This window comes from Aquarana catesbeiana, linkage group LG06 (genome assembly GCF_042186555.1).
Source record: "Aquarana catesbeiana isolate 2022-GZ linkage group LG06, ASM4218655v1, whole genome shotgun sequence".
Lineage (NCBI taxonomy): Eukaryota > Metazoa > Chordata > Amphibia > Anura > Ranidae > Aquarana > Aquarana catesbeiana.
This window is the reverse complement of record NC_133329.1, coordinates 117,397,255-117,409,451: the sequence shown is the minus strand read 5'-3', so window position 1 is coordinate 117,409,451 and position 12,197 is coordinate 117,397,255. Positions and strand designations below refer to the sequence as shown.

The 12,197-nt window shown below is 45.5% G+C and overlaps 1 protein-coding gene across 1 annotated transcript in view; it reads right to left on the bottom strand.

Annotated features, from left to right (window-relative positions):
• The window catches only part of GRIFIN (galectin-related inter-fiber protein), a 41,156-nt gene that overhangs the window by 11,477 nt on the left and 17,482 nt on the right, over nt 1–12,197 (bottom strand). Inside the window, exon 2 of the mRNA XM_073636716.1 lies at nt 1,395–1,474. Coding sequence (XP_073492817.1) covers nt 1,395–1,474 — 80 coding nt within the window. The remainder of the gene's footprint in view (nt 1–1,394; nt 1,475–12,197) is intronic.

Sequence of the window (12,197 nt, the reverse complement as noted above, 5' to 3'; positions counted from 1 at the left end):
AACAGCTTGGGGATGGCCCCTTCCTGTTCCAATATGACCAGTGCACAAAGCACAAAGCAAGGTCCATAAAGAAATGGATAAGCGAGTTTGGGGTGGACAATTGACTGGCCTGCACAGAGTCCTGACCTCAACCTGACAGAATACCTTTGGTATGAATTAGAACTGTGAGCCAGGCCTTTTCGTGCCTGACCTCACAAACGTTCTTCTGGAAGAATAGTCGAACATTCCCATAGACACACTCCTAAACATTGTGAACAGCCTTCCCAGAAGAGTTGAAGTTGTTATAGCTATAAAGGTGGGCCAACTCAATATTGAACCTGATGGACTAAGGCTGGATTAACACCTATGCATTTTTAGTGCTTTTTGCATTTTGCTGATTTGCACTACAGAACGTGTTCCATGGGAAACCATGTTAAATGGACTGCAGTGCAAATCTGCAAAATGCAAAAAGCACTAAAACTGTATAGGTGTGAATCCAGTCTAATGCCGCGTACACACGGTCGGACTTTTCGGCTACAAAAGTCCGACAGACTTTCGACGGACTTTTGGCGGACTTGCGGCGGACTTGCGGCAGACTTTCTAACGAACGGACTTGCCTACATACGATCACACAAAAGTCCGACTAATTCGTACGTGATGACGTACACCGGACTAAAATAAGGAAGTTGATAGCCAGTAGCCAATAGCTGCCCTAGCGTGGGTTTTTGTCCGTCGGACTAGCACACAGACGAGCGGATTTCTGGGTCCGGTGTAGTTGCGACGTAAAGATTTGAAGCATGTTTCAAATCTAAAGTCCGTCAGATTTGCGGCTGGAAAAGTCCGCTGAAAGTCCGGGGAAGCCCACACACGATCGGATTGTCAGCCGGCTTTAGTCCGTCGGCGTCCGTCGGACTTTTGTAGGCGAAAAGTCTGACCGCTTGTACGCGGCATAAGACTTGGGTGCCATTAAAGTTCATGTGCATGTAAAGGCAGAGGCCCCAATACTTTTGGTAATATAGTGTAGTTGTAATGGATTTCTGTAGGAGGCTACATGCAGCAGCTTTGGCTCTCCAAGGTGGGGAAATGTGGAAATATTTGGACTTGATACGCCATTTAGGTTTTTGTTTTTCATTACAGTTTCCCTTTACTTATAGGATTAAAATATAATAGGAAGTGGAAACATAATTAGTTCATAGTTAGCAAATGCTGAGTACACATTTCTACTTAGATAAAGGGCAAAGGAGAATAGGTTTGATTTCTGGTAGTTGCCCTTTATTGCTCTGGAGGTGTGAGGGAACTGATGTACGTCAATTACAGACAAATGTGGGGTTTCTCTTCAAACTGGAAATCCCCTCAGTAGCTTCTCTACTGTAAACATCATTATGTTCCAAATGCTAATCAGTTCATTATCTTACTTCTTTCCACCGAAGTCTCTCTCGCCCTTTATAATTACGCTCCATCCAGGACAGATCCCCTGTGGACACGATGCTTCAAACTATAATGACAACAATAAACAAAGTATAATCAGAGATGTCCAAGCCATGGACAGTTCCCACAAATGCTTTTTTTAGCTTATAATGTTTTTTAACTCCATCCTTACCTTTGGTTCTGTATAGTTGTACTGGCTTCTCTCATTACTCTGATTTTACTACACACTGCAAGCTTCTCACAGTGTGCATTACAAAGTGCAACGCATGAGCTAGAGCTTGCCTAATTTTCTGGCTGGTGAGGACATCAAGCATTATCTCGGTCCTTCTCCCTAGCCTTACTGTCTCTGGTCCACCCCTTTCATTAATTGGATTTCAGTAAATTGACTTATTCCAACCGGGGGGGGGGGGGGGGGGGCAGTAAAAAAAAGGCAGTTGAGCCTTGGTTCTACCACCTCTAGCCATAACATTACATGTATGTATGTGACTGCTGCAATCACTCCCTACAATTTTTACTTGAGCTGCAGGAGTTTGAGAGGTGGCACTGCATGTGAAACTTACCCATTGAAATTACAGGGTCCGCACTGCAACCACGAACCAAAGGTTTGGGCTGCAGTTGTGGCTCAGTCCTGCCAGCCACCAATTAAAAAGTGAAGAACAAAGAAAACAGGCTTCAGGAGGCAGCAGTAGTACCCCCTGAATGCCTGTCAGTCATTGCTATACCGTCTCCTGAAGAGCAATCCACTGCGGATCACTTTTCAGAGGGCGGTAGGCTTTCTATCTGTCTGAAAAAACCCATAGGGGCTTTGCGTCACATGTGGGCATTATCTAGAGCAGGGATCTCCAAACTACGGCCCTCCAGCTGTTGCAGAACTACACATCCTGTGAGGCATTGTAAAATCCTGACATTCACAGACATGACTAGGAATTGTAGTCCCTGAACAACTGGAGGGCCGTAGTTTGGAGACCCCTGTTCTAGAGCAGTCTGAATGTAAATGTATACCCTCACCTTGTACAACAACCCATTCAGATTATAATAGAGATAGAAGGGAAAACATTTGTGCATAGATATAAAAAAGATAACTTTTTCCCTTTTTTATAAGTGATCACATAATTTCCACTCACAGCAACATAAGGAGCTCAGGGAGGAGACACAGCAGCACACTGAACGTCCCAGTGAATGGCTGTGGGGGGGGGGGGGGGGGCGTGTCAGCAAGTCTGATCATTGGAGGAGTGCAGGCTGTGTTCCCAGCATAAATAGAACTGACCACAGTGTGCTCTCTTGCTTAGTGTGGTCAGTTTTCTAAAGGTAAGCAGAGGGACTGGCATGAACACCAAGGAGTTTACATAAAGGAAGCATTGCAAAGAGAACAGGATACTTTCATGGCAGGCACATATCAGGAATATGAAATGTTGGGGTAACATGTTCTTTAAGTCTTCTTAGGCAAACTCACTCCTACAGACTAAAATCTACCCATCTCAGAATTTGTTATATTGGCAGAGATCCTCCTGAGCCAGCCAACTGCTTGCATCAGGCCTGTGGTCTTGGAAGGAGTACTGAGCGGGGTGCTTTGATGTTTTCAGGGAGCTATTACATCACCCTGCTAGCCCCTCCCACCAGCCATGATCTGCCTATATTGCATAGAGAAGCACAAAGATCCAGTGATGATGTCACTGGGTCTAAATACAGTAATGAAAACAAAAGGGTTTTATTTAACAATTTCAATAGCACAAAGATGAGAGCGGAAAGGAGGGACCAGGGATGGAAAAATCATGAGCAGAATAAACTTCATCTTTAAAGTATAACCTGCAAGTTTAGGAAATATTTACAGTACCTACAGGCCTTATTATAGGCTTACTTGTAGGTACAAGTGATGTAACAGAGTTTACAACCACTTTAACCTATAAATGTTTCAAAAAGACCTTTCAGTGCTAGATAATTTTGTATTAGGTTCTCCTCACCCTCCCCTGAGTTCGGCACATCCATATGACATGCAGTAGGACCATTTTGGTTGACTAAGGCCAGAAGTGGATAAAACTTTCCTAGCATTGATGTCACTTTTTTTTATCCTGACATGCATTAAACATACCTCCCAACTTTTTGAGATGGGAATGAGGGACACCTATCAGCAAAAGTATGCAGGCATAGGACACACCCCCTGGCACACCCACTTAAAGGAGAGTTGTACAAAAAAAGCAAGATTGGTTAAACCCACAAGTACTTTTTTTACCACTACTATTCCTTTATATTGGCTTTTGGAATTTACAAATGCAGCAATTTAGAAATCAGATGAAAGGTTTAATGCTGGAAAACACTTTTTGATAGATAAAAAGTGCATTTTATATACAACTATATAGATCAGACCAGAATGAGGGACGAATGAGGAGGAATGAGGGACGGAGGGACATTGTTCCAAATCAGGGACAGTCCCTCCAAATCAGGGACAGTTGGGGAGTTATGATTATATAAATGCTACATTTGGATCAAGAATGTGTGCTAGCTCTTTTTCAACAGGTCCCGACTCCCAAGTGCTACTTTTTGATCTGTCTCGCGTGTGTATCTCTCTCTATTCCTCCTCCTCCGTTTCTAGTTTTTTTTTTTTTTTTTATTTTTTAGGACGGTTCCAAGGGCAATTAAAGAGTGGGTTTGCTTTTTAAAAATATATACAGATTTGCTTTTCGTTGTCATATACAGATTCTGCAAAAAGGTGTGTTCTATAAGAAGGAAAAGTACTTTCTGAATACTATTATTAGGCTCTGTGAGCTTTTATTGCATTCCCCTACTAATACAGTATATGCTGTAAACGATGACCTCAGCAAGAATGAAGCTCATACATTGTAATGGGCTGGAAATGAAGTTCCTGACAGTAAGGGAGGAACATTTTTCTAATCTGTCACGGAAATAGAACACCTGTGAACTGCTGAACGCTTCCTCCACTTTCCTGACTCTAAAGCAGTCATGTGTAGAAAATCCGCTGTCAGCTCACAGTCGGCTTCTTTGCAGTCTAAGTCCCTCCATTTGCTAATGAGAGTGAACCCTGCAGATCAGAGGAGCGTCTCAGTGCTATGGAAAAAGGCATTTCTGCTATCCTTCCCTATGCTTTAGTTGTGTTTCTTATCTTTCATTCCAACAATTCACACGGCCTCATTTTTTTTCAGCACTCTGCAAAGCATGTGTTCCTTAATAGGAAAATTTGATTATTTTGTCTGCGCATGCATGTCGGTGTGCCGCGAAAAATCAATGACAACGCATGACATTGCGTTCTACCATACATTAAGGGCTCTTTCACAAGTGCAGCAGGCACTGCTGCTCCTCTAAAAAGCGATCCACCCTCTAATCTTTTTTAAAGGTGTTTGACTAGTGATAAGGAGGCAATATTTCAGCTCCCCACCATCTGATTTAAGCGTACATTTTCCGTCCTAACGTTCTTTCAATCAGGGAGTCTCAGTATCCCATGTGGGTTTTACCTAGGGCACCATGAATGCAAATGCAGTGTGCCTAGGCACACCCACTTCTGCGATTGAACTCCACCTATCATGGCATATTTACAGTTGTGCTCAAAAGTTTACATACCCTGGCAGAATTCATAATTTCTTGGCCATTTTTCAGAGAATATGAATGATAACACAAAAACTTTTCTTTCACTCGAGGTGGCCACTCCAGAACCTTCACTTTATTCTGCTGTAGCCTATGAAAGGTCGACTTGGACTTGTGTTTTGGATCATTGTTAGGGATGAGCTTCGCGTTCGAGTCGAACCCATGTTCAACTCGAACATCGTCTGTTCGATCGATTAAACAGCCTGCACAGCGGCCCTGTGCAGTGTGTTCCGGCGTGCTTAGAGAGAGAGAGAGACAGTGTCATTTCATTTGAGTTAGCTAGATTAGGCAGGACAGTCATAGAGTTAGCTGCACTTACAGTGTATTGTGTATATATATGCATCCCAGATGTTGTGTGTATATATATATATATATATATATATATATATATATATATATATATATATATATACACTGTATTCAGTTTAGCTAGATCCGTTCCTGTTATCTTCCTACTGACAGGCAGGCTTGTCTTGTTACAGTATTTACAGCTACCTGAAGAAAATTGCTGGTGTTCTTTTGATCCTATTAGTACCACAGTCAGGCAGCTAGACTATTTACAGTTAGTGTAGTGCGTCCTCCTCACAGTGTTCAGCTAAAGCTACAAGTTAGTTTAGTGTGACCTCTGCACAGTGTTCAGCTAAAGCTACAAGTTAGGGTAGTGCGTCCTCCTCACAGTGTTCAGCTAAAGCTACAAGTTAGTGTAGTGTGACCTCTGCACAGTGTTCAGCTAAAGCTACAAGTTAGTGTGGTGCGTACTCCTCACAGTGTTCAGCTAAAACTACAAGTTAGTGTAGTGCGACCTCTGCACAGTGTTCAGCTAAAGCTACAAGTTAGTGTAGTGCGTCCTCTGAACAGTGTTCAGCTAAAGCTACACAGTAGTTTAGTGTGACCTCTGCACCGTGTTCAGCTAAAGCTACAAGTTAGGGTAGTGCGTCCTCCTCATAGTGTTCAACTAAAGCTACAAGTTAGTGTAGTGTGTCCTCCTCACAGTGTTCAGCTAAAATTACAAGTTAGTGTAGTGCGACCTCTGCACCGTGTTCAGCTAAAGCTACAAGTTAGTGTAGTGCGTCCTCCTCACAGTGTTCAGTTAAAACTACAAGTTAGTTTTTTGCGAGCTCTGCACAGTGTTCAGCTAAAGCTACCTGTAGAAGGTTGGTGGTGTTTTCCTGATCCTATCACTACCACAGGCAGCTAAATAAGCTACAAGTTATTTTTTTGCAAGCTCTGCACAGTGTTCAGCTAAAACTACAAGTTAGTGTAGTGCGAGCTCTGCACAGTGTTCAGCTAAAGCTACCTGTAGAAGGTTGGTGGTGTTTTCCTGATCCTATCACTACCGCAGGCAGCTAAATAAGCTACAAGTTATTTTTTTGCGAGCTGTGCACAGTGTTCAGCTAAAGCTACCTGTAGAAGGTTGGTGGTGTTTTCCTGATCCTATTATTACCGCAGGCAGCTAAATAAGCTACAAGTTAGTTTTTTTGCGAGCTCTGCACAGTGTTCAGCTAAAGCTACCTGTAGAAGGTTGGTGGTGTTCTCATACTACAGGCAGGCAGTTGATTTTGCTAGCTGCAGTATCAGTATATATATATATCCATATATATCCATCCATATATATATATATATATATATATATATCCCAGCTTAGTGCAGCTACAGGCCATTAGTATGTCTGGAAGGCCAACAAGAAGAGGCAGACAGTCACAAGCCAATAAAAGAGGGGAAGCAGGCTCTGTGTGTAGAGGCAACATTGCTGGTCGTGGAGACGGTGCATCCTCATCATCACGTGGCCGTGGGACATGCTTGGCCTTTTTTTCGGCAGCTGGCCGTGTTGAGCCGCAACATGCGGAAGACTTGGTCGAGTGGATGACCAAGCCGTCCTCATCCTCCTCATCCTCTCTCACCCATGCTCAGGGTACTTTGTCTGGCAAAGCAGCTGCCAACGCGGCCTCTTCCCTCGGCTCAATGGCATCAGTGACTCCTTCCCTAGCCCCACCATGTCCTCCTGAGGAGTCCCTCGAACTGTTTGACCACAGTGTTGGGTATATGCTCTAGGAGTATGCCAAGCGTTTAGAAGGCTCTGATGATGATACTGAGCTAGATGAAGGCAGTAACGTGAGCATGGACAGAGGGGGTGCCCAAGAAGGACAGCAATCTGGCAGTCATACTCCTCCTGCTGCAGCATACTGCCAGGTTTGCTCCAGTGATGAGGAGGGAGGGGATGATGAGGTCACTGACTCAACATGGGTGCCTGATAGGAGAGAGGAGGAGGAGGAGGAGGAGGCACATCACCAACGAGGCAGGATGTCCTCCAGGGGCCACCCTAAGGGCAGCACACTGACTGCATCATACCCCAAAGCTCCGCATGTGCAGGGAGCTGCTGTCTCTGTGCGTTATTCCAAAAGTTCTTTGGTGTGGGCCTTTTTTGAGACGAGTGCATCAGATCGCACCGCTGCTATTTACAACATATGTCTCGAGCGTATCTCCCGTGGCCAAAACATCTCCCGCTTGGGCACCACATGCTTGACCAGACATATGTTGACCTGCCATGCAGTTCGTTGGCAAGCGTATCTAAAAGACCCACACCAAAGAACAAAGAGGACCTCTCCTTGCTCCTCATCAGCTGAGATCTCCAACCCCACTATACCTTCAGTCCTCTCTGAGACCTGCACTGAGAGGAATGAAGGTGTAGAATTAGGTGTGTCACAGCCAAGTACTTGTGGGCAATCTGCTTTCGGTACACCGACGTCAGATTGTGCCAGGCAAATTTCCCTGCCCCAGCTGCTGCACCGCCGAAAGAAGTTTGCTCCCAGCCATCCACATGCCCAGCGGTTGAATGCTAGTTTGACAAAATTGCTAGCACTTCAACTGCTGCCTTTTTTAGTTGGTAGACTCTGCCCCCTTTCGTGAGTTTGTGGAATGTGCGGTTCCTCAGTGGCAGGTACCCAAACGCCACTTTTTCTCACGGAAGGCGATTACGGGTCTCTCCCGGCATGCGGAAGGCAATGTCCACGCCTCCAAAATGTCACTACTAATGATTGTGACACACCTCTCTCCTCCACCCCCTCCTCTTCTTCTTCCTCCATGGCCTCTTCCTGTGCTTTGTCCTCGGAACCAGCGTTGCTCCGTAGCCGTTCAAGGGGCTACGCAAGTATGCAGGCCAAAAGATGCCATGCGGTGCTTGAGCTGGTGTGCTTGGGGGACAGGAGCCACACTGGGGCAGAGGTTCTGTCAGCTCTGCAGGGGCAGGTTCAGAGGTGGTTGACGCCATGCCAAATTAAGGCAGGAATGGTGGTTTGCGACAATGGCACCAACCTCCTCTCTACCCTCCGACAGGGACAAATGACCCATGTGCCCTGTTTGGCTCACGTCCTTAACTTGTTGGTGCAGCGGTTCTTGGGCAGGTACCCGGGCTTACAGGATGTCCTGAGGCAGGCCAGGAAAGTCTGTGTGCATTTCCGCCGGTCATATAATGCCAGTGCTCGGCTGGCAGACCTCCAAAAGTAGTTTAACCTGTCCAAGAACCGCTTAATCTGTGACATGCCCACCAGGTGGAACTCAATATTGGCCATGCTGCAGCGGCTGCACATGCAGCAGAGGGCCATCAATGAGTACCTGTGCGACTATGGCACCAGGACAGGGTCAGGGGAGCTTGTTTTTTTTTTCCCCACGCCAGTGGGCCATGATTAGGTATGCATGCACTGTCCTGTCACCATTTGAGGAGGCCACGAGGATGGTGAGCAGTGACAGTGCATGCATCAGTGACACTGTCCCCCTTGTCCACCTGTTGGAGCACACGCTGCGTGGAATAATGGACAGGGCACTTGAGGCAGAACAGTGGCAGGAAGAGGAGGACTTCCTTAGCTCTCAAGGCCCCCTTTATGCAGACAGTGTTCTTGCGTGCCCGCCGATCACAAAGGAAGAGGACGAGGAGGAAGATTGTGTCAGTATGGAGGTGGAGCCTGGCACTCAGCATCAGCAGCAGTCTTTAAGGGATCAGTCCCAAGAAACACATGGACTTGTATGTGGCTGGGAGGAGGTGGCTGCGGACCATGTCGTCCTTAGTGACCCAGAGGACTCTGGACCGAATTTAAAATATAAAAAAATATATCAGCGCACATATGACACAAAAATGAAAATAACTGAAGCAGCTGAACACCAGGGTAAACGATCAAATCCCTCCAGAAAAATAAATAAAAAAGGTGCAGCGCTAAATCAATAAATGACCATAAAGAAAAATATATTAACACAGGGAGCAAAAAGAAATGTCCAATAATAAATGTCCAAATAAGCTGGCATAAATCCACCAGGAGTGTGATGATAACAGCAAACAATTGTGACTGATACTGGAACCCTTCACCATGAATCGAGTGGCCTCTCACCTGGTCCTAAAGGTAATCAGGCAATCATACAAACAGCAGGTAGCAGGAGATCTTTATAACAAGGGACTCCTCCGGGTGATCAGGTGGCAGGTGGGTATCATTAGCATGAAATCACAAAAGGGACAGACATAGTGCTCTCCGTATGCAACAATTTATTATAAAACGAATAAAATCAGACTTACATAGCAAGCACTTCTCAAGTGCCAGGGAACGAACATGGACACACAGTGCAGTGTGTGAGCAGTAGAGCATGCGCAGTAGCCGCGGATGACGTCACGACGTCACGTTCTAGACGCGTTGCGTCCCAGTGGGCGGGGACTTCCTCAGCAGATGTCTGGACCGAATGCCTCAGCAAACCTACGCTGCATGGCCTCCCTGATCCTGCAAAGCCTGCGTAAGGATCCTCTTATTCGAGGTATCAAGGAGAAGGACCAATACTGGCTGGCAACCCTCCTTGATCCACGTTACAAATGTAAGGTTGCGGACCTTATCTTGCCATCGCAGAGGGAGCAGAGGATGAAACATCTTTGGGAGGCCTTGCAGAAAGGTCTGTGCAACGTGTTCCCAGAGACTGGGAGGTTACAAACTCCTGTTTCTGGACAACGTGTTGCTGAGGCTTCGGTCAGTCAAAGAAGGAGCGGTGGAGAAGGTGGCCGTCTGACCAATGCGTTCAGACAATTTTTTAGTCCGCAGCCCCAAGGTATGATTGGTTCCAGCAACCATCGCCAGCGTCTGTTTTACATGGTGCAGGAATACCTAGGGGCAAGATCTGACTTGGACACCTTTCCCACCGAAAATCCTCTGGGTTACTGGGTCTTGAGGATGGATCACTGGCCAGAGCTTGGACAGTATGCAATTGAGCTACTGGCCTGTCCTGCCTCTAGCGTTCTTTTGGAACACACATTCAGTGCTGCTGGAGGCTTTGTAACCGATCACAGGGTGCGTCTGTCCACCGACTCGGTCGATCGACTGACCTTCATAAAAATGAATCGGTCTTGGATCACCACCAGCTACCAAGCACCTGATGCTGATGTAACCGAATAATTTTTTTTGAAGTCTCAGATCCCTTCAAAGACTGTCTATGCTGATGCTGAGTGACTATCCTGAGTAATTATCCTCTTCCTCCTCAATGATCATGCTGATAGCTTGTAAGAACATTTTTGGTTCTGGGCACCGCCACCAGTGCCTAAGGCCCAATTTTTCAGCCCCTGTTTAACAAGGGCGTGTAATTACAATTTTTCATGCAATACTTTGCAGCAGGGCTCGTTCCTGCATTCCAACTAGAGTATCTGTGAGGGGTTGCAGTGTTGTGGCACCAGCACCAGTGCTTAAGGCCCAATTTTTCAGCCCCTGTCTAACAGGGGCGTGTAATTACAATTTTTGATGCAATACTTTGCAGCAGGGCTCGTTCCTGCGTTCCAACTAGAGTATCTGTGAGGGGTTGCAGTGTTGAGGCACCAGCACCAGTGCCTAAGGCCCAATTTTTCAGCCCCTGTTCAACAGGGGCATGTAATTACAATTCTTGATCTAATATTTCTCAGCAGGGCCCGTTTCTGCGCCCACCAAGAGCGAGTGAGGACTTACAGTGTTGTGGCACCAGCACCACCACCACCACCAAAGGCCCAATTTTTCTGCCCCTGTTGGGCATGTAATTACAATTCTTGATCTAATATTTCACAGCAGGGCCCTGTGAGGGCTTACAGTGTTGTGGCCACAACAACACCTAAGGCCCAAATTTCTGCAGAGTATATAGGGCAGGCCCCTACTTTCAAACATCCAACTTACAAATGACTCCAACTTGCAAACAGAAGGAGACAACAGGAAGTGAGATGAAATCTACCCCTAGGAAGGGAAATTCTCTCCTGTAAGAGTTAATATGGGAAAAACTTTTCTCCTTTCCACTGATGCTTTATCACCAATCCTTGTTTCACAAAAAAAAACAAATTTTCAAAAAACATTTGTCATTGGGACAAAAAGTGAGGTGAAATCTTCTGAAGAGGAACACAGACAGCAAAACAAATGTCACAGGGGTGATAACCCTTCCCTAGGTTTTCCAGAAAGCTTAAAATAGATTTTTTGACTGGAGCTAAACACGTTAAAAATGTACCAGTTCAAAATTACAAACAGATTCTACTTAACAACAAACCTGCTGTTCAGAGTACAGAGCCTGTATACTGCTGTTTCCTTTTTTAATTTGGGTGCGGGGTTCCCCTTAATATCCATACAAGACCCAAAGGACCTGGTAATGGACTGGGGGGTACCCATGCCATTTGTCTCACTGATTTTTCATCCATATTGCCAGGACCCAACATTACATTAAACCCGCAAGCAGTTTTAAATGACTTTTTTTCCTTTAAAAATGACATTTTGTGTAGAGACTGTTCTAAGCACGGGAAACACGTGTCACTTTACAGGCATTCTATAGACACCCCCAGGTACGATATTTAAAGGAATATTTCACTTTTTTTTTTTTTTTAACTTTAAGCATCATTAAAATCACTGCTCCCGAAAAAATGGCCGTTTTAAAAATTTTTTTTTGCATTGATACATGTCCCCTGGGGCAGGACCCGGGTCCCCAAACCCTTTTTAGGACAATACCATGCAAATTAGCCTTTAAAATGAGCACTTTTGATTTTGAATGTTCGAGTCCCATAGACGTCAATGGGGTTCTAACGTTCGTGCAAATTTTTGGTCCGTTCACAGGTTCTGGTGCGAACCGAACCGGGGGGTGTTCGGCTCATCCCTAATCATTGTCATGTTGGAATGTCCAAGTACGTTCCATACACAGCTTCCTGACTGATGAATGCATATGTT